Source organism: Fundulus heteroclitus, chromosome 13 (assembly GCF_011125445.2).
Source record: "Fundulus heteroclitus isolate FHET01 chromosome 13, MU-UCD_Fhet_4.1, whole genome shotgun sequence".
Lineage (NCBI taxonomy): Eukaryota > Metazoa > Chordata > Actinopteri > Cyprinodontiformes > Fundulidae > Fundulus > Fundulus heteroclitus.
This window is the reverse complement of record NC_046373.1, coordinates 15,781,662-15,807,789: the sequence shown is the minus strand read 5'-3', so window position 1 is coordinate 15,807,789 and position 26,128 is coordinate 15,781,662. Positions and strand designations below refer to the sequence as shown.

Here is a 26,128-nt window from a genome sequence, read left to right as displayed (position 1 = left end):
TTTTGGAGGGAATGCTCAATAACGTTACTGGGGTAAAGAAAATGTGTCCTGGGGCACTTAACCCTGTAAAATGGATCTGTCAACGTCTTTGAAGTTGCCGTTTCTAAAAGTAAAAGTAAGGCGCAGGGATTCGTTTTGAGTCACAAAACACCCACAGGGGTTGCTTATGTGTTCTCCAGAAATAAATTAAAATTTCAAATTGGTTAAATAAATTCAGCAATTACAATATTATGATGGATCTTTTATTTTTGTTTTATCGTATTTGTTTAATTGGCTAATTCGATTTTTGTACTTTGACCAGTGATCCCCTGAGATCATACGTAGGAATGGGTCGGTAGCTGGTATCGAGGTATACCAGGGTGTTAATTGGTTAATGTGTGAGAAACGTTCCTTCATACTGTGGCTGTGCTTTAATGAGATGCCAGAGACGGCACCAAAGTGACTGAACTTTATTTTTTAAGTAATATAGCACTGCTTCTCCCCCATATGTTGCTGTGCTCTCTCGGTCAGCTGGCTGAAAAGAGGTGCTAACTAAACTTTCCCCTTGTTTATTTTTGAAAATGTACTTGAAAAGCACAAAAGACCCAGTCATGATGTAAAAACCAAGTTAGCATCTCCAATCACTCTTGTTAAACCAAAGTAATTGCGTTTCTTATATTTTTGCTCTAATCTTTGTTTTAAAATTGAATCAGTTGATGAATGATATAGAAGACTTCACTGTAACGGTATTCAGAAATATGTTAATTTCTTTGTGTTTTGTTAATTGAAAGCTTTTTTCAGCCCCAAAGTGATTTTTATTTATTTATTTTTTTTTATTTTTTTGCGTCTTCTTTATTTCTGATGTGTATTGTGACTACACCACCTATTGGCTTGGCATACTTACGGCAGCGTTCTGAATAATTTTCTGTTTTTATCTGAATGAATGTTTGTGTTGTTTGTTTTGTTTTGTTTTTTTGTGTGGGAACTCAAGTTTTTAACAGCAAATATCTTTAATTCATTTCTCAACCTTTTGTAGGCATCTAATCGTGCCTTTTCTTGCCCTGCGTCGTTTTCTTTTTCATGCTATGCAGTATTTATGCATAGTACATGTGTGATTATAGCATCACTTCAAGAAGACTCTGTAAAGATTGATGAATTGCCTGATTTGGGTCATATGGCTACAACAATTGAGCAAACTCATTTTTCACTACAGCTGCAGTATTTGTTCTATTGTCACGTCCCCTTGTGTGATTTGATTGGATTTAACAGAGTCTGGAGTTTCCACTGATTGTCAGCCTTGATGATGGCAACCTCAAACTTACTCTGATTAACTTTAATAATAAATCAAGTTTCTAAATTAAAATCACAGTTTTTTTTTTAAGCATTGCTTTGGTTTTTAGAAAGGTTATTGACTCTATGGAAGTTTGATTGCAATGGCTTGCTTTGCTGAAGCTAATTTTACTACAGACTGAAGAATCCAGAAAAGGTTAAAAAAAAAAAACGAAACAATTGGACTTCAGTTGTAGTTGAAAACGTTTCGCTCTTCATCCGAAGGGCTTTCTCAGGTCACAGTTCATGAAGGAGACGTTTAAGTCGGATATCTATATTCATATGCAGGTTGGACTGTAAGCCTGGCTCGTTCAGTTACATGCAAGAAGGTGTGAATTCATTCAAAACTGAAAAGGCATCAGGTTTAATGAAAAACATTATTTGAGAGCTAAGGTCTCAGGCCTCCTCCTCCAGAAGAGATGTTTTTTCTCTAAACAGAGGCTCACTGAGAATCTCCAGCATCCTTACTGAAAAGCAAATTTTAAGAACCTGTTCTTCAAGTGTTAGTTAATGGTTAGTTAAGAGAAAAAGACTGGTTAGAAGTAAAAAAAAATGGCCATACCCCACCTGGCATACAACAATGCTCCCCGTTTTGGATTATTGCGTCATTCCGACCTTCATTGTTAAAAGATTACTCTTTCATTTAATGAAATAAGTATTAACCAGGAGCCCTGCACATCCATAAAGTTATTTGCCCGGAGAGCTCCTGAGGTGACTCACAGATGCCTGGCAGAAGCAGACGGACACACCGTGAGAAGAAGCTGCCCCCCCAAACGCACACACCCCCTCCCCCTTCTCCAAACATGCAGGCCACGAGTTGGCGGTTGAATCAGGCCAGCTCAGCAGTTCAGGATGGGAGAGGAAGGAAAAGAATGGAGGAGGGGAGGAATGAGCCCTGACTCTTGTCCTGATATGAATTGCGGCCCAGAGACTCCCTGAAACAATGGACACTGACAGCTCATGTGGAAACACTCCCACAGACACTTTTTGTTGACATGGTGTGTGTGTGTGTGTGTGTGTGTGTGTATGTGTGTGTGTGTGTTTGCGAAAAAGATGGCGGGACAGATCGAGCGAGAGAGAGAGAGACGAGACAAAGTTTTCTCCAAAGACCAGCTGAAGTCATCCACAAATGGAGTCAGTGGAGCAAAGCGGTAGCAGGAAGAAACCAGGTTGTGTGTCATTGTGCACAGGAAGCATCAGGTTATGCTGCGTGGTTATCTAACAGAGGGGGTTGCTGTTTCAGGTGCTTGACAAAAAGAGTGAGAGATGTGTCTAAGCTTGCAAAAGATTTTGGCCCAGGTAAACTCGAGGCCAACAGGACACTGACTCTGATGGCCTCGAAGGGCTTTTCATTGTTTCCTGTTAGAGACTTCCCTACATAGATGGCTAAATCTCTCATTTACTGATACCAAACTCCTAACAGTAGTGCTTTATTTTTGTAAATGAATGTTTTTCTTAGTGTTTTAAAAAAATAGATAGATAGATAGATCTATTCTCCCTGTACAGAGGCAGGTAGTCCATCAACATGCTGTAATTAGCTGCAGAGTATCAGTTGGTGGTGATTGTATCAGCTGAAGAAATTTGTTGCTGGATTCTTCTAAAAGTATTGTGCTATTGTGGCTTTTTCTGTAAAAGAGAGGAAATCGATGGTGATAATGATGTTCCTAAAGAATGCATTTTTTAACCAGTTCTGTTTTTCTATAAACATATAATAAATCTTGATGGATTTACATGCAGTCATGGTCCACTTCTATGCAGATAAATCTTTTATTTATGCAGTGGTATCCCCTTTAAATTTAACAATTACTACACCAGGTGGAACACACCTTGGATCAGAAATTGCAACAAAAACGCTGAAGTTACCTTGGCTGCAGCAGGAGGAGGCTATAATGTTAACTAAGGACCATTCTGGCAAATTGTCCCTAAACGACTGTATCTTATTCTCTTTTTCTTTTGGATAGTGAGAGGTGTAGGTTATAATAAATTATATTTGGAGAACTGCAGATCAGCAGTCTGTATTTCAATTTATTTACATCTTGGAATTAGTCTAGATCCAGCAATACTTCACGTTTATGCAGATGATACAATCATTTATTTCATTGTCTTAATGAGTAGCAGTAGATATTATTTTATGTTCATTTAACATTTTTAGAGTCAATTTGCTCAGTGTAAGCTCATATGGAATCCCAAAAAGAAGAAAAATATGTGGACTTTATAGTTCAGCAATTTCTTCGTGATGTGCATATTGCATACAGTGATATTGTGATGATTATAAACTTGCAATATACTTTGCAGCTTTAGTAAAAATACGGAAGGTGATCTGTAATTTATCAGGTTTGCCAAAATCCAATTTGTATTTTTTATGTTTAGATTAATTTGGAAGGAGATTTGGAAATCATGCTTACGTATCCCCTTAATTAACACAAAAGGTGCCATTTGCATCTGAGTTGCAGCTGAAAAAATTAAATTTTTCAAAATATATGCATCAGTGCGAACAGGGCCTAGAGATGGACTAAATGTAAAATCTGAAAGCTGGCATTTAGAGGGACCAAAGTAAACATGTGTAGCTTTGGATTTGATTACTTAAATCAGGATGAAATTTTGCCTCTGAGACGATATTTTCTTTGGTTGCTTATAAGTCGGGTTGTGATGCGAGGGGATTGTTTGCCTTGCCCCCTGATGGGAATGAGAAATCCAACAAAGGATTGCTTTTCTTGTGAGACAATGTTTAGACCCTCTCGGCAAGACATCTTCTGTCTCACCCTTTTCTCACCGTTTTTCTCAGAAACCCTAAATTCAGCGTGCAAAAAAGCAAAAAAAACATTTAACCACGCACAGTCAGTTTGATTTTTTTTGGGGGGGGGGGATCTTTGGCTTAAAATATGTTTTCCCTATCTTTTAAATGCCTTCATGGGTGTTTATTGTGTGTCTGGCTCATTTCCTTACTTATCTGTTTGTATGTTCCCACATCCTCAGTGTGCCTAGGCTCTGACTGTGTAGGAGGGGGGGTGTGAGGAAGACAGACACCATAATCCAGCTAGTCTGCTTGTTGTCTGTTACCTGCAGCTGATAAGATTAGAAAGTGATTTGTGCTCGGCAGTGTCACAGGGTTAGAAAGCATAAAGCAGAAGGTTGCAAAGAGCTTTAGAGGTCTTCAGGAGTTCATGCTGTAGAGTTTCTCAGATCAGACCCAGCTATAAATTTGAAGCCTTAACAAATTGGGTTTTCATTTCACTTAGATTCTCTAATGGTGGCACCAAGCTGACTTAATAGTAGTAGTAGTAGCAGTAGAAATAATGACTGAATGATGAGATTTAATTATGGCACGAGTCTGTCTTTTGACAGTAAGAACTAATAAAATGGCATGTTGATATGTAACGTCAGTAGTTACAAAGGATAGCGAGAAATTACTTGAACTAAAGAAAAGATATAAGTAATGAAAACAAAACTGTGGAAAAATAAAAGCAGTCGTTTTGATGTTATACCACGGCCCCCATTGGAACTGGTGGCATCAACCCCCAACAACAGGCCTTCCTCCTCTTCTTGAGTCCTTTTTGGCTTTCCTAATTAAGCAGCTTCATTGTAAAGTTTGCTATATTTGCTGCAAATATGAATCTGTTTGTAGATAAAGCCACATATACAGCATCCAATTACTGGTTCAGTTATTGTCCCATTTGCTAAGGATGCGTACAAAAAGCTTCAACTAAATTATTAGATGACTAATTACCCCAAGGTGCATTTTGTGCTAAATATTATCCTACAAGGAACTTTTGAAAAACATTTTTCCCCTCTTTACCATCCTGGTCACTATTTATAGCTTCATTATAAACTGGGGTAATCCTTCATTCCTGCTCTTTTACTGTTTTAAGTTCTTTTGAACTGCAGACCTGGGCGAGTTTAGGTGACCAGCTGTTTTCCTGTAGCCGTTTCCTGATTTGTATAGATCAACATGTTGTATAATGTGTAAAGGGAGTAGAAAATGCAGGTTGGTCAGAACTGATTGCAAGATTTAACAATAACTTTACAGAGTCGTGTTTTCTTGAAACTGTGCAGTCCTATAGTCAATATATAAGTTCAAGTATTTTTTTTTAGGTCATTGTTTTGCCACCTGCCAAACTATTGTCCTCCCAACGTTAATATACTATCTAAATAGATTTCTAAACAACTGGAAGAGTTTTTGAATGCTTCATATAATGCAGATAAGCGTTTCTAAAAGCTAATCTGTTTTAGGTATGGTTGCACCTACATTTTTACATGCTGTTCATACCTTATAAACTTATGAACTCATTTGCAGTTGATATTCAAATATTCACTCACCAAGATGCCATATTCAAAACTAACTAAATGTGATACATTGTTGTTGTGCAATATCGAATTATTGAGCAGCAGGAATGGGGAAAAAGTGTTCGTTTTTGTTCTTCCACCAGGAAAATTGAAGCTCAATGGGGAAGACTAGATGCTACATCTGGCTCTTGACTTTATTATCTGTCAGATTTGTGTCAGTCTGGTTGCACACCAAAGCTCCACTCCTCTATTTAAAAAGCAGTTCATTACTTTAGCTGCACAAAATATTTATGCTACTAGAGCACCAGATGTTGTAGACTCTGGCCAAAGCGTTGCTTGCCAAAACGCAACTAGTTCTAAGTTTGGCAATGAACCAACTTGAATGCAAACCGGAAATACTTTGGTGCTCATTAAATCCTTCATGTTGGTCTCCATGCTCACAATTTGCCCTAATAAAGTTAGACATAAAGTCATTCATGGCATGAGAGAATATGTCAGAAAATTTGTTAGAAAAAAGTATTTATTTGGCTTGAAAGTAGATTAATGTGCCCAATGCTATCCTTAATACTGCTCCAAATAGTATCATTATCTCTGTGCTTGACCTAGATCTCATCAGGTCACCCCTTTCAATCTCATATCTTTTTATGCTTTTGTTTTTAAATCTTTATGTCAAGAGATTCAGAACAGTAGAAGCTGAGTTTCAAGCACGTCTTCCACATTTCAGGAAGTCTACGTGCCAAATTCAAAGACAGAACTATGTTGCTCAGAGTCTCAGTGGTCAGAGTAAAATTTACAGTGGAGGAAATTGCTGCTCATCCATCCCTCCACAGCAACCGCGGCATTCTTTTCTCAGTTCATTAAAGTTGTTTCCGTCTATTTAAACATCATAAATAAGTTCAGTACAACTATTCAGCATTTCTTTCTTTTTTCATGTTATCCAAAAAGAAACTTGTGACTGAGTCTTGGGGCTTTTTTTCTTCCTCGCTGCTAAAGTCAGATCCGATGAACTGAGCACAGACAGTATTGTGAGGACTAGATTCTTCTGTTTAAACTTTCTGAAGGAGATCCAGTCGAGCAAAAGGCTCCCAAACCGGACTCATTAAACGTCTGAAGAGACTCGTGCGTGAATGCAGGAGTTGATTTTAGGGAGATTTAGTCATTGTTTTAACTCTGCATGCCTAAACCTTCTGATTTTAATTATTTAAACAAAAACAAAAAATCCCTGGTATCAAGGTGTATCTTGTCACTTTAAAGTTTTAGGGAGTGTTAAGCGTCTGTCTGTCAAGTATATACATCCACTTTAGTCACTTGCATAGCAGCAAAGCAGAAGAACTGGCTGGTGGTGGGCTCTGAAGTCTAAGTCTGCTGTTGTCCACGTGCAATAATTGCTATTAAAATTCATCCAATCAGATCCGTTTTACCTCTAAAACACAGTGCCTCATTTAGACATCACCACACTTTAATTTTACAACCACAAACCTCAGCATATGTGATCAGGATTTCACTTGATAGACCAACACTAAGAGATGTGGGAGGATGAAACGGTGTGATAAAATGAGTGCAACCACTTAGCCTCAGGCACTACTTGATTAGTAAATGGAGTAATTTATTTTCAGCATAAATTCTGTTTTTTGTTGTTGTTGTTTTTTTTTTTAATTAAAGAACACAATGCATCATGAATAATATTGAGCACAGCACATAGGTCAGGAAGAAAGTTGCAGTGAAGATAAAAAAAAAAAAAATTGCCAAGTTTTAAACGGCTCTGTTCAATACATCAACTGAACATGGAAATGAAATGGTAGGACACGATGCGAACCAACTCCAACATGGCCGCCCAACTAAACTGATGGGCCGCGCAAGAAAAGCATTCATCAGAGAAGCATTACCTGTGGTGACTCTGGAGGAGCTGCAGGGATAAAAAAAAAAGTCAGGTAGGAGACTATTAATAAGGCTCTCCACAAATCTGGCCGTTATGTTCAAGTGGAAAGGCGGGGAAAAAAAGCCATTGCTGAAACAAAGCAAAAGGAAAATTGCTCTGCAGTCTTACACAAGCAAAGAAGGGGACACAGTCCTACATAAAGAAGAAAGTGCTCTGCTCAGATGACTGAAAATTAACTTTTTTTGCCCTAGCTGCCCAACGCTGTGGTGGGAAAACTAGCTCTACACATCACTCTGAGTGCGACATCGCCGCAGTAAAACATGACGGTGGTGGCATGGTGCTGTGAGGGTCCGTTTCTACAGCCGCGACAGAGGAACTGGTCCAAGTGGAGAAGATGAATGGCGCTAAATGCAGGACAATCTTGCAAGAAAGGCTGCAAACAAATGGCTTAGAGGCTTATTGCTCTTAGAATGGCCCAGTCAAAGCCCAGTTTAGTATGAATGCATGCCACAATTTTTCAGATTTTTATTTGAAATGTTAGTTGCTTATACTATGACTTTTTGCTAAAGAAGTTAAAGCGGTATGAATAATTTAGTAACATGTCACAGATGAGGCGGTTATGAGACATTCAGGAGTCCTGACTCTGTTCCTCTAGTCTTGGTCAATGTTACTGTGATGCAAGCGTTACAGCATGTGTCCAAAATCTGGATTTAGTTCATGTTTAAGTCGCAGCATGTGTTTTCGGGTCACGTATGCAGTGAGCAGTGCAGTCAGCCCCGGTACCTGTCGTCCAGATGGAAGTGAATCTGGAAAGTCTAAATTAGCAGCATGTGGTTTATTGGTTAGTTTCTTTTTTTGTTGTTGTTTTTTTTTTTTTTTTTTGGGTTTGGGGTGTTTGAAACATGGCGATGATCGCTAGAGATGGTAGCTGCAGCTAAGAAGAAGAAAAAACACGGTCTAGGAAAGCTTAGCATAAGTTTATGAGTGGGATAAGTTGATGGCGTGTGGATTGCTCCCTTTCATAGGAATGCCAGACCTTCTGTACCTCGTTGCTTTGATCTTTCCACCCCTTCCTCATCCCTGCTGGATCTCTGCCTCCACTCTCTCTATCCGACACACAAACACAATTAATCTCCTTGCCGAACACACACACGCACACACTCCCTCCTTTAAATGCACTCCCCCTTCCCTTTAACTGACTCTTAAACCTGCGACACGCTCCACTCCTCCACAGCACCGCGCTGACGGTGCAGGCAAGTACTGAGCTGTCTGTGCAGCTCTCTGTAACGTGTCCCAGATGTGTGGCCCAGGCCTCTGTGTGCTTGTTAAATGAGCAACTGTAGTAAGAGAATGGAGGGGGGGGGGGCGTTCAAATAACCATTGAGCTTATACTGTAAATGCACGCAAAGGTTTTACAGCCTTGTGTGGTTTTATCAGGAGATCAAACAACTGTTCCAGTTTTTTTTCTTTGTTCTTTCGGAAACAGTTTGCGCAAATCTCACCTGACCCGTTTTGTTTTGTTTTGTTGGTTTTTTTTTTTAATCTGGTCTAAGCTGTCAAACCTATTGTAGATTCCCCTTCCAGCCCCGTCGGGTGAAAAGGTTACTTTACGCGGAAGGAAATGCTGGCATGTTTCTACACAAATGTACATTGTATTGTTAAATGCTATTTATTTTCTTTCCTATGCGCGTACAAATGAGTTTTCCTTTATTTACCGCGGTTGCCTCTATAGGCTGGATTAGTCAGTTCATGAGAGAGTGATTCGGGTCATATTCTCTGGACGTGGGTGTAACGCGCTGCACGCTCTTGTTCACTTGGCTACATTGTTGTGCCTCCTCCGTAATCGACGGATTAGCAACAGTACATGATCTAACTTCAATATTTATAGCTTTCTAACCTAAGATATTACAACCCCAAGCAAAAGACCAGTGCAGTCGCAGCGGGAGATGCTTTTCCTCTTCTCCCACGCACGTGCACAACACGGGTGTCATTTCAACTTGTCACCAGAGGGGGCAGACGTCTGCAAAAAGCCTGAGACTTAAACTATGATCCTTTTTTAAGATGAACCAATCATGCTTTTGTGACCAATTTCAGTTTGCTGTTTTTTTTCTCTCCCCCGTTAAAGAGCTGTCCTGCCGATACCAATTATTAACCAGATCACAATTTCCCATGAAGAACTAGAATATGAGGAGAGAGCATTTAAAAAAAATACTTGTTTTCAACTCATGTCGTCATTAATAGTCATTAATTGTTTCAGACACGTAGGCAGCTTAATACCACTGTGTCAGAGGACGGTTGCATAAAAACAGGTTTAATATTATTTCAGACAAACTAAATACGGACTTGATGTTATATAAACTGTCTTTCAGATCTAATATCAGCAGTTACGGTAACACGGCTAGCGTGGCTAAATGAGAAAAAGTGAATGTAGACCCATTTACATGAGGCAGTGGCAGTTCTAGACTAGATTTTCCAGTGGGGGGGCTGTTGTTTTTCTCAGGGATGCACAAAACAAATGGACAAAACAAACAAAAAAATGTGCAGTATTTCATCATTAAATATATTAAGTGAGCCAAAACTCCATCTGCAGGGTGATGTAGCAGGCGAACACTGTGATCCTATCTCAATATGGCTGAAGCCAAAAGTGAAACACCTTAATTAGTCCAGGGGACCAATCAGTTACGGCTTTTGTGCCAGCGAATGTCATCATAAGAAATTGATTTAGTATTTTGTCTTAATTACAGGGGGCCAGAATCAGTTCCACCGGGGCACAGGCCCCCGTTGGCCTCTGTCTAGAACCGCCCATGGTGTTTGATCATGAGGTGTTTTTTCTAAATATCCTTTTGTTTCACGCCAGAACCATCCTGGAGTGTTTGTTACAGAATAGCTTAGTCTAACCAAAGCTCACAGCTCCACTTAAAGTCCCATTAAAGTTTTGTCCCTATATTCACTTTTTTTGATGGTAGGTCAGAAAATGGACTGTTTCTAAGCATGCCTTCTGTAAAAATATCCAGTCGTTTTTATTTTTGCCCAAGATGCCACTTTTTTGCAGCAGTTCTTTAATTGTGGGCCTTGGAGATTTTTTTTTTTTTATTTATTTTCATTACAACCTTCATCAGTGTGCATGGAGAGGGATAACCGTGAGTGGAAAATTGGTCACAATGTCACCTCATATTTATACCAATTAGGTTTTTCACATGGGAGTTTTCCCTAAATGGGGGAAAAAAAACGTTCCAAAATTGAAACTTTTTCGTTTTCAATGTTCAATTACTCTCCTGCTTTTTATGGATTTATTTCTTTTTTTTCTTTTTTAGCAAATCTTAACCAAAGGTGCTAATAGTTATGGAGCGTGCTGTATTTATTCTTTTCTGTTCAGCAGAACATAACAGACGTGGAAATGACAGAAAAGTTTCTGGTTTCCAAGTTTCGGCTCCAACTTTTGCACAACCGTCTAATATATTCTGGTATGTTTATCGAGCTCCTCCAAATTTCCACCCAGGCCCTGCCTTAACCTCCCCTGCAAGAATGTGAAATATGTTTGCATGTTAGAAAAAAAAAACACATAAAAAGTTCCTCATTCTGTCTGGGTTCTTTTTTTTCTTCTTCTTTTTTTTCAATGTTGCTTTTAGCTGAAAGACTTGGCAATTGTTGATGTCCTAAAAATGAGAGGGTGGAAAAAAAACACTGTAGTCCTGCTCATTATGTGTATTACAGTGTGTTTAATGAAATCGCTGAAGCTTATTCATGAAAATCCGCTATTATTTCTCATGCAGTATTGTCTACAGAGTGCTGTGCAAACCGTGTTTTTTGAGCCATTTTTTTAATAAAAGTGAGACAAATCTGTGCAATAGAAAGGGGAAATGTTCTGCTTACAGCACACTTAGTAAACGGCATTGTCCTGCAAGGATGCGCCTCGTCATGTGAGGCTTCATCCTTTTGTACTTTATGAGTTTGAGAGTGGGGGGTTGGAGGGGGGGGAGACTTCCAGTGTGCATTTCTCACTGTGGGGCCCACGAATAAAGCCCACTGTCACAGCATCCACTGACCTAATGCTAAAGGCAGCAGCGTCCGGCGCTCTCTTCCTGGCCTTCGTCTCAGATCGTGGCCTCTGCTGTCACGGAGCACTCTGTCACGCCTGGACGGGGCTGGTGGGGGGGGGGGGGTTGTCAGGGTGCAGGAATGTCACATGTGTAGATGGACTGTAGCTGAGTGTGCTCTGGACACAGCTGCAGGCTACTGGCTATATGCTTCTTTTTTTTTTTCCATACTACTACAAACTGATTAAATTACTTAAGCGTTGTCCTATGCCGTCATTTTCAAACAATAAAACGAGTTGTATAGAGTTGGGAAGCACCGTTATGTGTTGACGGCAGCAATATACTGTTGCTGTTTCCTGGGCCAGAGTGGATGAAAGAGGTCTTCCTGTGCAATTATTCAATTCAATTAAATTCAATTTTATTTATATAGCGCCAATTCATGAAACATGCCATCTCAAGGAACTTTCCTAAGTCAAATTCAATCAGATTATACAGATTGGTCAACAAAAATGTCCTATCTAAGGCAATTATCAGCTAGACAGCTTATGTAAGTATGATATATATATATATATATATATATATATATATATATATATATATATATATATATATATATATATATATATATATATATATATATATATATATATATATATATATATATATAATCTTTTTTTTTTTTTTTCCTGATTACGTTCAATGCAGCGTGGCATTAACCATAAATGCAACCAGCAGTTTGTATTTGTAAACTGGGATGTCCTCTAAATCTGTGGTTTCCATCTTTTTCTTTTCTTCCCTGAAATATCGAGGTCTGTAGGCTCGCTTACTTTTGGTTTGTTCCCTTATCAGAAGCCCATCACTTTCAATTCTTCACCAAACTATCCGGCCCGGTGAAGCATCAAATCGGACGGTTCTTGTCATCGGCCAATTTCACGGCCCATCTTTCCACAGTTTTTCTTGTTGAGCGCTCTTTTTCAGATGACTAACAATCTTGCACTAATCCCACAACCTCATTAAGTGGAGGGTTTCCACCTAGAAAGTTGCAGATTTATAAAATATGCTTTTTCTTTAAAAAAAACACATTTTATATCAATTTAATCCCCGTTTTACAAACCACAAGTCTAATTATCTGCGGACAAAGAAAATTGCTTTTGCGTATTTTCTTTTCCATGGCCAAACAGTATAGATTTCTGTTATGTATTACACTGATAAATGCGTTACTGTATTGCAGTAAATACTGGTGCATCGATGCTGCTTGCTGCACTGCATAAATTAAACGTTGACAAATTGCTGTTGTTCCTGCTGGCAGTTTGGTTTTCTCCTGTCTTTGTTCACACAGGTACAACAAGTATACTCGGCATAGTGTGCAAGTTTTCACAAAGTCCTGTGGGAAATATCGCACCTGACCCTGGCCTCAAACCCCTCTCCAAGCGTCCTCAGTCTAAAGTTCTGAGTGCCGTTTATGGGATTTCTGCATGAAATGAGGAGCTTGTGCTTGTCAGCTAACAGTTTGCATTTAATAATAATGCTTCATTCATTTCGCCTAATTACATCAGCAACACATAAAAACATACCGACTTTTTCAAGAAAGGATTTTGAAGCTCAGCTGTGTGCGGTGGGTTTGCTTTACTGTGTTTTCAGCTGCAGTGACTTAGCGGTAAATGTAAGAAGACCTGCCAGGAACAAGCCTGGTGAGGCATCCTAATGGTTGATCATAAAACTCTTAGATTCTCGTTTTTTTTTATTGGGGATTCTGGAAAAGTTGCAGAACATTAAAGCACCTTGTTTTCACAGCTTTGCTTAACTAGAGGTGGGCCTCAGCGGAACAAAGCCCAACTTTCCTCTTTCCGTTTATTTCTGAGCCCCAGGAGCCGCATGGGGCTTTTAATAGGACCCGAAAAACCCCGACTGAATTCACTTTTACTAATGGATTCCTGTTGAGCCGGTGCCGGGCAGGATTCGGGTCTTTATCACTGAGAACCTGTGAAACACTTTAAGGATGCGTCAGTGATGGATCACATCACCCTCGTGGAGGCAGAGTGGCGTGAAATAACAAGAAGCTGGAGGTCAGAGCAGCTCGCGCCTATCTCGAGGAGTACTGCAGATCTTCAAGCTGCTCAGCGATATCTCCTGCTGCATTCCTTCGGTGTCACAGTGTGGAGACTAACAGGCAGCCACGAGGGGTAGAATTCAACCAGGAGCCGCCTTCTCACCTCTGACCCTTCCCCCAACTGCACTGGAGTCAGTAAAGCTGCAGCTTTCTGGTGTCAGAAGGCCAGAGCTCCATTTTTTTTGTTTTTTCCTTCAATAAATTCCCCTTTTTATGGTTTCTCCTTTGGACACTGGACATAGAAGGATTTTGCAAAGCACGGCAAGAATAATCTCATTCTGTCCCACATGAGTCTGGATCTAAGCTTCTTTAATACGCTGTGCTATTTAAGTAGATTTTTTATATATATATATATATATATATATATATATATATATATATATATATATATATATATATATATATATATATATATATATATATATATATATATAGTTCAGTTTCCTGAATGTGAAGTTAGAGCAGAGTGCTGTTAAACAAAAATGCAACCAGCTGTTTGTGTTTCCAAGCTGGGATATCCTCTAAATCTGTGGCTTCCATTTTTTTTCTTTTTTTTCCTGAAACTTCCCTGCATTTATACCCCAAAACAGCTGCACGCCCCCCTTCTGCCTCCTCCACCCCTTTGCACCAGATTGTCACAGGGACTCAACTAAAGACTTTCATCTAAAGCCTAAAAAAACAAAAAACTTTTTAAATGTTTCCTCTTGTAATCACAGAGTTCCTATGCAGTCTTGAAAAGTCGGGAAAAGTATCTTGATCTGGCTAAGCATAGAAAAATCTTTAGTTTTTCCGAACTCATTATACTTCTAGTTCCTGAAAAAAACAAAAATCCAATCCCGTTTAACAAGTGAACTTTTTTTTTTTTTTACATCAATTTGAATTTAAATGCCATGCTTTATTTTTCATGTACAACATCATCCTTGACGTTAACGTTTTATCCCTTAGTATTCAGTTCTTGACTTACTGACTGAATACTCACTCAGAAACTACTAAAGGTTTTAAACTGGCTGAAAGGCTACTTAGCTGAACCTTTAAAAATGGAGTGACGGTACCAATGTTCACAAGCTCTGTTTTTAAAAATCAAACTGGCCTCTAATGATTAGATGGTTAATCTGTTGTGTAGAGGTACTGTTATGCAGCCATCTGTAAGTAACGGTAAGGAACAGCTGAGCTAAAGCTAATTTGAACATTGTATTCATCAAAGACCCAAAGGTTTTGAGGTCCTGTAGGTGCTTTGCGGTGACCTGCTGGTCGTTGATCAGACACTTCACATGAGCTCAGCTTGAAGTTCTGGTGTCGGAGGGAGTTCATTTTCAGAAGTTATTACAATAACTACAGTGTTTATGAAGTGGAACATGCTCTCAAGTGTCACCCACATTAAGCAGAACTCGGTCCTTGATGTCAGGGACCTGATAGTTAAAAGCTTTTTGGCTCCTTTAAAAGTCACCAGGAGATTTTTAGTTATTTATTTGACTTTAAATGAGACCTTAGGGCAGCGGTGTCCAAACATTTCCGCTATTGGGCCTAAATTGTTAAATTGAAAGCACCGGAGAGCCACAAAATTAAATAAGATGAGCAGAAATATGGTTACGCCCAACAAAATGTGATAATTTTAAGAATAGATATTAAACTGTATTTAGCCGACCAGTGCTGGTGGGTTTTTGCAGATGGAAACCTTTTTATTTTTAATTAGCGCAAATCTATTATAGACAAGTTAAAATCTTACAATTTAATGTTTAGTTGGGTGTTCGGCACAACACAAAACGTTTGTGTTTTAATAAGCACACTTTTTACATTTGCTTTCATTTCAAAGTGAATACAGCGGCTTTTACTGAAAAGCAGACTAAGGTGTATTAAAATCTGATTAGAATTAATTTGATAAAATAGGCCAAATGTTTCTTGAAATTCAGTTGGAGGGCCACAGAAAATCAGCAGAGGGGCCACAAAAGGCCCCCGGGCCACACTTTGGACACCCCTGCCTTAGGGACACTAATTGTAGGGTAATGAGACCCGACTTATTTGTTTAACAAGGTGGTGGAGGGGTTCTTTCTGACTGAGACCTGTGCACTGGTAGTTAACTTATTGTTCTGGACACATAGTGAATTATTTTGATCATCAGGTTAGATGATGGTTATTTTTAATTTTTTTTGATGAGAATCAAATCATATACAGAAACTTTCTCATTACATTTTTGGGTTTTTCTTCAAAACCTCAGGCTATTTTAGACAAAAGCTGACACCGGTGGCTTTGTCCACCTACTGTATTTAGAAATAAAGCACATCACCGGTAATCATCACTGATTTGCCTGTGCGTTCATCTATCCCTCCATCCATGCATTTGTCCGTCCATCAGTTTGTTCGTGTGTTTTTTTTCCAGGTTCTGAATTTTAACCTCCCCTAATTTCATTGTGAATTTTTTTATTCAAACTTGTAAAAATGTGCCAAAAAGCGCTGAACTCTGGAAATATGAGTCAAAAAAAAAAAAAAAAGAGTATGAAATCATGATATAAAGATAAGGAATCCTGATCTATTTGTAGCTCAGTGATAGATGGATGACAGTGTAATTAAGTCCATTTTCTCTGGCCGTAGCTTGCATCTTTTAAAACGATTCCTTACTTTCAGGTGGAAAAAGCTGCTATTTTGTAAGGAGGATGCAGTTACCAGTAGGGTTTGTGTATCTTGCTAACTAAGAACCCTGCCTGTGTGACGCATGGTGTTTTGAAGTGCGTTCATACAGCACAACTTTTTCAAACATGGCTTTCACAGATGCTTGATGGGGTGTAGGCCTGGTGGTGCAGCACATTTTTGTCATACCGTCATCAAGAAGGACCCTGTTATGGTTTTCTAAGTGCTGACTCGTTAGATGTTCTTCTTCCCCTTGTTGTTTTAACTTTAGCTCGACATGTTCGACAGAATACTTCACATTGCACGCAGTTGTCGTTCTGAAAACCAGAGTATTCCCAGACGGCAGGTTTTGATTGTTTTCATGATCTTGAATGCTTTCTTGTCCAGGGTCCTTTATCGCTGCCCTTTTACTGTTGGGATGGAAAAGGTGCTTCACTTCCAACGCGCCCGCATTGATCTGCCTGCTAGCTGCAACTCTCAATTCAATTCAATTTTATTTATATAGCGCCAATTCATGAAACACGTCATCTCGAGGCACTTTACAAAATCAAATTAAATTAGGTTATACAGATTGGTCAAAAATTTCCGACATAAGGGAACCAGTAGATTGCATCAAAGTTCCGACAAGCAGCATTCACTCCTGGAGAAGCGTAGAGCTACAGGGAGAGTAGTCTGCATTGTCCATGGCTTTGCTGCAATCCCTCATACTGAGCAAGCATGAAGCGACAGTGGAGAGGAAAACTCCCCTTTAACAGGAAGGAAAAACCTCCAGCAGAACCAGGCTCAGTATGAACGGTCATCTGCCTCGACCGACTGGGGTTTAGAGAAGACAGAACAGAGACACAACAAGAGAAACAAAAAGCACAGAAGCACACATTGACCTAGTAATCTGTTCTACATTAGATGGTAATAGCGGCTGATCTGTCTCTCTCTTCCTTTTTCTGTGTGGTGGCAAACCCACTTTAAGCGTATTACCGCCACCCAAAGGGCTGGAGTGAGACAGGATGTGTCTAATGTTCGTTAAATGTTACGTCACCAAAAATTAAATTTTTTTATTTAATTGCGATTATCTTGCAAATGGGATTAATTGTACAGTCCTGGTTAATAGCATTCAGTCTGTTGATCTAAGAGGTGGCTTGTGGTTTTGGATGGTGCTGTTGCAGTTTGCTGTTGATGTTTGTGAAAGTTTAGCAGCAACAATAAAAAAATGCAGAAAAGTTCATCTGAAATACTAGGAGACTGGCTCCTCTGTAGTTTCGTGGCAGGACGGACAGATCCTATCTGTGACTTTTTCCCCTCCTCTCTGACTTCTTTCATTTGATTTTTAGATTTGCCTGCTATTTGCTGTTTTTTTTTTTTTTTTTTGTATCAGCTGGAGAGTTGAGTGTCTTGTTTTGACCTCATTTCGTTGTAGATGGAAAATGCAGGTTTGGATGAGCAGTCGTATTTTCCCTGACAATATTCAGTTGTACCCCTTCTTAAAATATAGTTTAGCCAGAGTTTTCTGGGGTAGAAGCCCCCGTACACTCGCTAAAATGCACTAGACATTTTCCCCTTGTAGCTGTTGCCCTACAACGAGCCACTCCCCATGCCTTTTGAATTTGTAGGTTTCATAAAACAAATTGCTCCAGCATATGCCTCGTACGGGTTTTTCTGCCAAGCAGCTGTAAGACGTTACCCAACGTCAGCTTTCTCACTGGTGGATCGTCTATCCCACGCCGTACCCGGGCGATGTGGCGTGCTGTGCGCCGCGACTTGGGCTGGAGACCGAGGTGAGGGGTGCGGACGCAGGGTGTTGCAATTAAAGAAAAAACCTGTAATGAGACTCTTGCTGCAACCCTTCCCCCAATATGGTTCCCATCAGCGAAAAACCTTGCACTTGTGGCAGAAATTCCTGCCCCGTAGCGAATGCCTTGTCTGGATTCAATCAGATCAACTTCTGCCACAACATGCACAGAAAACTAAGAATACCACATGATGTTGTGTTTTCTTTTTTTTTTTTTTTTTTCGGAGGAACTTATTTTAATGTCGGCGCAATTTCTTCACCAGACATGATTTCCTAAGATGGTGAGAAGTGAACAACACTTATTTCGCTGAGCTGGGAGACCTTGATCTACCATTTCACTAATGTTGGTTGGCAGTTCTAATCCATCATGTATTGCGATTTGCAGTGCCTTGCAAAAGTATTCCTACCCTTTTTTGTCACGTTACAACCACAAACTGCACTGTATTTTATTGAGATTTTCTGCAATTAATCATTATAATTCTAAATCATGCACATGCTTTGGTCTTAACCAAGCTGGAAGGGGAACCTCTACTCCAGCCTCAGGTGTTTCTTCAACCTGTAACACGTTTTTCGTCCAGGGTTCCCCTGCATACAGCTCCATCCGTCAAATCTAGCCATTTTCCTTGGGCTTACACCAAAAAAAAAAAAAAACATCCACACAGAACGACTCTGCCACCACCTTGTTTGACCACAGTAATGGTGTTTTCAGGCTGATCTGTAGTGTAGCCTCATCCAGCCACGCCGCCCTGTTTTCCACATGTTTACTGTCACCACCATTGCATGTGACAAATGGAAACTGGACCTCATAACATTTATTTTTTTCTCCACAACTCTGGTTGTGAAGTGCACCACTAATGGATGTCCTCTACACAGATTCTCCCACCCGAGCTGTGGATCTGTGCAGCTCTTCCAGAGTTACCATGAGAATTTTGGCTGCTTCTCTCCTTGCTCAGTTTCGGTGCATGGCCAGTGCTACGGTTATTGTCACCCAACCTCATCCTTTCACCCTAAATTCCCCAGTGATGCATTAAACTTGGTGTTTATGACAAGAAAAAGACAAAATGTTACGACAAAGGAGTTGCAAAGCACAGCATGTTGACATCCCCAAGCTGTCCAACCCTCCATACATCTTTATCATTAGATGTGTTCTTGCTTAGCCGATAAGTTGCCAAAGGAAGAGGAGCTGCAGGAGAAGACAACAGTGCTCGACAATGTGAGGAGGGGTTAAAAGTTTGGCCTGTTTTGTTTGCTTTTTTGTCGAAAAAAAAGGATTCTAAATTACCATCATGGTGCAAAAGGTTGGGAGGAAAAGTACGGACCAGCTCCAGCATGTATGACTGAAAAAATAAATAAGTACAGCTTGAAAGGGCAAATGTGACTCATGGAAGTGCAGGAGCTGATGCTCCCGCTGGGAGACCTTCGCTTCCTGTCACATCCTGGTTTACCGCGTCCAGATTTCCTGCCTGCCAGAAAGAGGGGAAGATCAGAAAGATACCGAGATGATGTTGTTGTTTTTTTTGGGCCGCAAAGATCAGATTTCTTTCCCTTTTAACCTTTTTGTTGATTTTTTTGTTGTTACTCAAAAGTAAATTAACATATTCAACGTATGGATAACCATCAGAGTAATCTCATCTTTCAATTATATATATATATATATATTATATTTCCTTAAGTACACAAATGTGTTCATCAGTAGCTGCGTTATCTTGAGGATATGACTCAACCTCTGATTCAGTGATCTAGTCCTCTATGAAGGCCTTCATTGTTCCGCTGATTGCTCCAAACCTCAGACTGTAGCATCGGGCTGTAACTAAGGATTACCGCAGCTTTTTTCATTCTCTCGCACTGTCCCGTCCTCCTGCAGCGTCCCGGACCGATAGCTGGACGGTGCGTGCAGGAGCCCATGTTGTTGGGAGTGCAGATATGCAGAACGCACGCGGCTGCTGACTGTGTTGCGGAGGGGTGGATCGCCCCGTCTGTCAGCGGAGGAATGCTCTGCAGCGCTCAGCAGTTTTTGAAGCAAATGTGCTCGCACACGCTTACTGCATCAGTGTGGGGATCGTGTTCGAATCTTTGTGTCTTCCCTCACTGGCTGCTCACCAGTCTGGCAGACGATGAAGTTGAAAACCAGCTCGTGTTTTTTTTTTTTTTTTTTTTTTTGGGACTGCCGGGTAATAAAATCGTATTGGGAAGAGTTCCACAAACGTATTGAAAATATATTCAATGTAAGCGTTGCATTCAAATGTAAGACGTACTTGGGCAACTTTTGGACACATGGACAAACAAAGGCAAAAAAAAAAACTGCTGGCCACATTACTGGCAGCCAGTAAGAAAGCCATCACAAGGAAATGGCTAAAACCAGATCCAGCCACTATCGACGAATGGATTGAAATCGTTTACCAGATGTATGCTATGGGAAAAGATTTATTTTTCCCTCCAAGTTGAAAAAGAAAAATTGTATAAGATCTGGACCAAATGGACTGAGTATGTAAAACCAATTAGATCCGACTTGATTTGATTGTTCTTGTAAATTATGTGTCTTGCCCTCTTATGGTCTTGTGGTTTTTATTGCTCGACGTGATGCAATCCCCATTATTGTTCAATTCTGTTCATTTTTGTCATCGTTTGCAACTAAATTAGTAATAGTTTTTGAAAGAAAATAGTATGGACAAAATCACTTGGACTCTCCGCTTATATCCTCAGGTACGATCTTAAATGGGTAAAGCTGTAATTAATGAATGCGATGGAAATCTGTCTTTCTAAATTAAAATTATAATTACAAAAAAAAAAAGTTGAAAATCAGCTGACTCTGCACACCGGGCGACTCTTTACTGCGTTTTTTTGGAATCTTCAAGATCATGGGGATGCAAACATATTGTGAAGCCTGCACCCCACTATCTAATGACCAGATGTCTTTTTTTGTTGTTGTTGATGATGATTTTTTTATTTTATTTGCTAGTCGTTAATTTTTCCCGTCTTCTCTGCTTTTGCTTGCAGAGGAGGTCGACTACGCCACCTTCGGCACCAGCACCTTAACCCGTAAGAAGAAGGCGGTGGTGGTGAACCTGCGCAACAGCGACATCAGCCGCAAGCGTCCCCGCGTCCCCATCGGCATGCCGCAGGACTTCCGTCCCGTCTCCTCCATCATCGACGTGGACATCCTGCCGGAGTCCCACCGCCGCGTCCGACTCTATCGCCACGGCTCGGACAAACCCCTGGGCTTCTACATCCGCGACGGGACCAGCGTCCGCGTGACGCCCCACGGGCTGGAGAAGGTCCCGGGCATCTTCATATCCCGGATGGTGCCCGGCGGCTTGGCGGAGAGCACCGGGCTGCTGGCGGTCAACGACGAGGTGCTGGAGGTGAACGGCATCGAAGTGACGGGCAAGTCTTTGGACCAGGTCACGGACATGATGATCGCCAACAGCCACAACCTGATCGTGACCGTCAAGCCGGTGAACCAGCGCAACAACGTGGTCCGCGGCAGCAGGATCTCCGGCAGCTCGGGCCAGTCGTCCGACAGCAGCGGCTCCATCGGCCACCCGAGCTTCTCGGCGGCGTCGGCGCGGGAGGCGCCCGCCGCGCCGCATCCCGGTTACCACGACGACCTGGAGAGCGACGAGGACACCGACATCGTCATCGAGAGCAGCCTCAAGCGGCCGTCGCTCCGCTCCAACGCCTCGCTGGCCTCCAGCGCGTCCCGCACGCACCAGCAGGCTCCGGCGGCTCCTCCCAGCCCGCCCACGCGGCCCTCGTCGGTGGTCTCCACCACCTCCTTCCGGTCCCAGACGAGTCTCAACGGAGGGTCCCACCACCACCACCAGCACCATCACCCTCCACAACAACAGCACCCACCACCCTCCATCAGCCTGAGCCAGCAGCTGCACAGAGACCTGAACCTTAAACACAGCCAGCAGCATCAGCATCAGCATCAGTCCAAACACAGCGAGCTGCACTCACAGCCGCCTCATCACAGCAGCAACCCGGCGCTGCGGCACAGCAACGGCAGTCTGCACAAAATCCTCAGCTCTCTGAAAACGGACCCACGGCACAGTCTGTCTCTGCCCAAAGGAGGGGTGGAGGAGGATGGCACCGTCATTACCCTATAATAATTACAGATAAGGAATAAACATCCTGGCTGCTCAGAGACTATACAGGAACACGGACGTTCTCCGTCAGACTCCAACTGTGTGGCCTTTTTTTTTTTTAATGAGACGATAGGAAGTTTACAATGAGACCGTGTATATATCTTGTATTTTTTAAAGTTCGTCGTACGTTGAAAAATGTGTATGTTCTTTATAAGCATCAGAACAAATGATTTATTTTTTTTTTTATAGTCCACTGTAGGTTAGAGCTCTGAATGTACCTGCAGCCGGGTGTCTTTTTCTTGGTGTCCACCTTTTTTTTTTTTTTTAAGACCCTCTTTCATTCTCGTCACTGGGACCAACGTGGGGTTTGCTTATGGATGTTTTTTTTAAAGAGTAAATCTATATTTCTTATATTCCCAAAAATGCTGTGTAGAGTTGTTTTTACTAGGTCTTTTATACATCCATGTTTGTGATCAAATCTTTGTATCTGTTTAAATAAATTATTTTCTCGTTCATGAAACGCCTTTTTCCTCATCCGTTACATCAAGTCCTGGGTTTATAACTTCAGGCAAAGCGTGTCTGTGTTTTTGTTTTAGTTATGGTTGAGTGGAAAAACGCTGATTTATTTTACTGGTACTGTAAATCTGTAAAGATTTAATTGGGAACCAGAGAGTTCACTGGCTGCATTGGTTAACGGGCCAAATTCTTGGGCTGGTCCTTTTATTCATCCACATATCAATCCATCCATCTGTCCATTCACATTTTCATCTTGTCATCCATATATTTCCTTCATCCAGCTATCCGTTCTTTAATTCATAAGTTCATCCACCCGACTGATCACCCTTCTATACAGCCATCTGTCATATTCTTTCACCTCCAGCTAATAAAAACACAGCATTTAAGATTAGAATATTGCATCAGATCAATAAAAAAACTTTTAATCTGACAAACAAGCCTCTTAGAAATGCATAGTCTAATTTATTGACTGTGTTCATAGCCGAACTGGTTGCCTCCTGTTTATATATGGCCGTCCATCTTTCATTCGCTTTTCCATCGTTTTCATTCAGCCATCGTTCAACTTTTTGTCCATTTATCTGTTTTTAAATATTCATCGATCACTCCACATAAGCAGCATTATCATCCATTTATTTGCCAGTCAATTGTTTTAATTTTGAGCATGTCGGAGGAAAAATAAAAAGTTAATTTATAAATAAAAGGTTAGTAATAACAAACATCTGAACATACAGGCTATTTGCTATAATTGGCTCAGTAATGCCCAAAATGGCGTTACAAGACCATTTGTATTTGCACATTACAAATTGAGCCCGAAATATACTGAGAAATTTGGAAGTCTTTCTTTTATGTGACATATAGATTACTCTGCAGCCCAAAAAATCGTATGTCTAACATTGATTTTATTTTAGATATTTTAAAGTTGCGCTTCCACCTGATCACAGCTGTTAGGCTTTCAGCAGAAAACGGCAAGTATTGGAGAAAAAAACGGAGCAGTAGGTGTGCGATTATCTCCGTTTATTGCCTGGGTTCAGTTGAGAAAACCATATAAAACAGAAGATGGTGAAATTACAGGTTTGCCTAAACTTACATCTGACAGTCAAACGAGTCACAACAGTAGTGGATGAGTTTTGTTTTTTTTTGTTGTTTTTTTTTTCCCCAACAGCTGTAATGGTTTTCTAGGAATTCATGACCAGCAGACAATGGCATGAGAGTTATGAATTGGTGATCTTTCAAGCACTAAATGCCTTCCACTTATGCATTAGGAGAGTTACATTAAATTATCATTTTTGTAGTATTTTTTCCTTTTTATTTGGGTAGCATGTAATTTTAAGGTCGACTTTGACTAAATAAGTTAGATGCTGCAAAAGCAAAGCACATTCTGTGAAGGTTGGATTCCTTTAGCTGTGCATCAGCAGTCTTTATCATCGGGTTTTTGGCTGCAGGCAGCCTTCATCAGGAATGCGACCTCATTCAGTGTTTAGGCCCTGCAGCAGCAGCAAACATTGTCTCACCTCTCTGCTAATGAATGTTTGTCCGCCATGTTTACTCGGTATGCTGCCTGCACCACTCAACCAGTTAACCGATCCTTTACATCGGGCTAATCTGTACCGCCAACTCTCCAGATTTTAGGGTAAATTGAATGCCAACAAAGAGCAGTCTTTAAACAGACGGTAGGTTCTTAGACTGCAAACTGCATTTGGAACTTTATAGCAAAAGATAAGAAAAATAGTAAAATTTAATTATCAGTTTTTTTTCTTTTAAAGGATATAAAAAATTAAAGAAAAGACACTAGACACTAGTGAAAATACACTAAAAACATCTTAAATTAAACATGTACACAAGTGTGAATATTGAACGTTTTGAATGTTTATTACAGTTTTTACTGTTGGAGAAAAACATTGCCCCTGCAGGCCATGTCATTATCCTGACTGCCATCTGTTGGCGGTAAATGGACTAACATGTTAAGAGCTGAATGGTGAACTGAAGCATCCATGTAAGTTAATGCATTTTTTACTGTGTATAAAATTCTGCTGGTCAAAGTTACGGCTTGCAGAATAGCAATAATCCTTTCCAGTCGGGGGAAGATTTAGATCATAAATAAATTAAAGCTATAAAAGTTAAGAGGTGGAAATAGATTTTCAAAGGCATCATACATCCCAAGGAAACTAAGCTGTCTGTTATTACTTAACAGCTCCTAGAAACTCAAATCAAGTGAAAAGAAAACAAAGGTAAAGTATAGATTAAAAAAAACACCTGAGCAGCATTAATTTTTGATGTGATCGTTGGGGGAATCAATGATCGTTCCACTCGTGTTTTTTTTTTTTTCAGGATTAGATTTTTTTTTTCAGACTTAAGAAGTCTTGGGTTAGATTTTTCTACATTTTGTAATTTTATACACATTCTGCTGCGATAAAATGTATTTTAATGTAAATGTATTCTAAAGTGTTTGCACGTCAACAGAGAGCCAGTACAAACGTTAACGCGGGCTCCCACTTGGAGGAGACTCTCAAGAAGACCCAGAACTCGCTGGAGGGACTACATATATATATATATATATATATATATATATATATATATATATATATATATATATGCCCCAGAATGAGCTGGAGGATGTCACTGAGGAGCGGAGAGGGATGTCTGGGTTAAACTTCCTGGACCTGCTGCCCCCAAAACCCGATCTTAGAAAAGTGGATGATGATGGATGGATGATGTTTTACCCACTCAAACTACAACTAATCTGCACAACACTATATTTCTAACTCAATACTCTTAGCACAAATGCCGTGTTGTACAATAAAAAGTATTAACAAAGAATAGCAGATGCTATAATAGACTTGAGTAAGAAATATTCTTGATAATTCATGATGTCCGCTTCAGTGGACACATGGTTGGACAATTTACTACTTGTTGTAAAACATTCTTTAATAATAATTAAAAAGAACATTATCATCTAAGATGTTAGTGTATATCTTCATATATTTCTACCTCCAAGGTTCATCTTGAATAGAAAGACTGAAAGGATACGTTTACATGGCCAAAGCCAAATGGACATGGCTTTGTTGTCCGTCATCCATCTTGGACACAGAGGAAATTCACTTGTAGTTGGTTGCAGACTTATAAACTTTTATTTTTCAGGTCATTTTTATTTTTATTTTGAACAACCTTTATGGCCCCAATTTAGCTCCATACAACTGACCACCGAATAACTGACCACTTGTTGAAGTGGAGCAGTAGAGAGCCCTCTACTGGCTGATATGCAATACTACCAAACAACGCATTTAGGAAAACAGCAGTCAACTACTGCCAGTGCCCGCCGTGCACCAGGGGGTTAAAATTCCAGTTAATAGAGTAAAAAGTATTTAGATAGATAGATAGATAGATAGATAGATAGATAGATAAACTTTATTCCGGACTCATGGTCCAATAAATACATACATAAAAACATAAATAAATGGATAAGAAGGAGAAAGAAAAAAAAGAGAAAAAAAGTATA

The 26,128-nt window shown here is 40.2% G+C and overlaps 1 protein-coding gene across 1 annotated transcript in view; it reads left to right on the top strand.

The window, feature by feature from the left end:
* pard6gb (par-6 family cell polarity regulator gamma b) overlaps positions 1–22,636 on the top strand; it is a 49,501-nt gene extending 26,865 nt beyond the window's left edge. Inside the window, exon 3 of the mRNA XM_012865941.3 lies at positions 21,026–22,636. Coding sequence (XP_012721395.2) covers positions 21,026–22,137 — 1,112 coding nt within the window. The 3' untranslated portion in view covers positions 22,138–22,636. The remainder of the gene's footprint in view (positions 1–21,025) is intronic.
* The last annotated feature ends 3,492 nt before the right edge of the window (positions 22,637–26,128 follow it).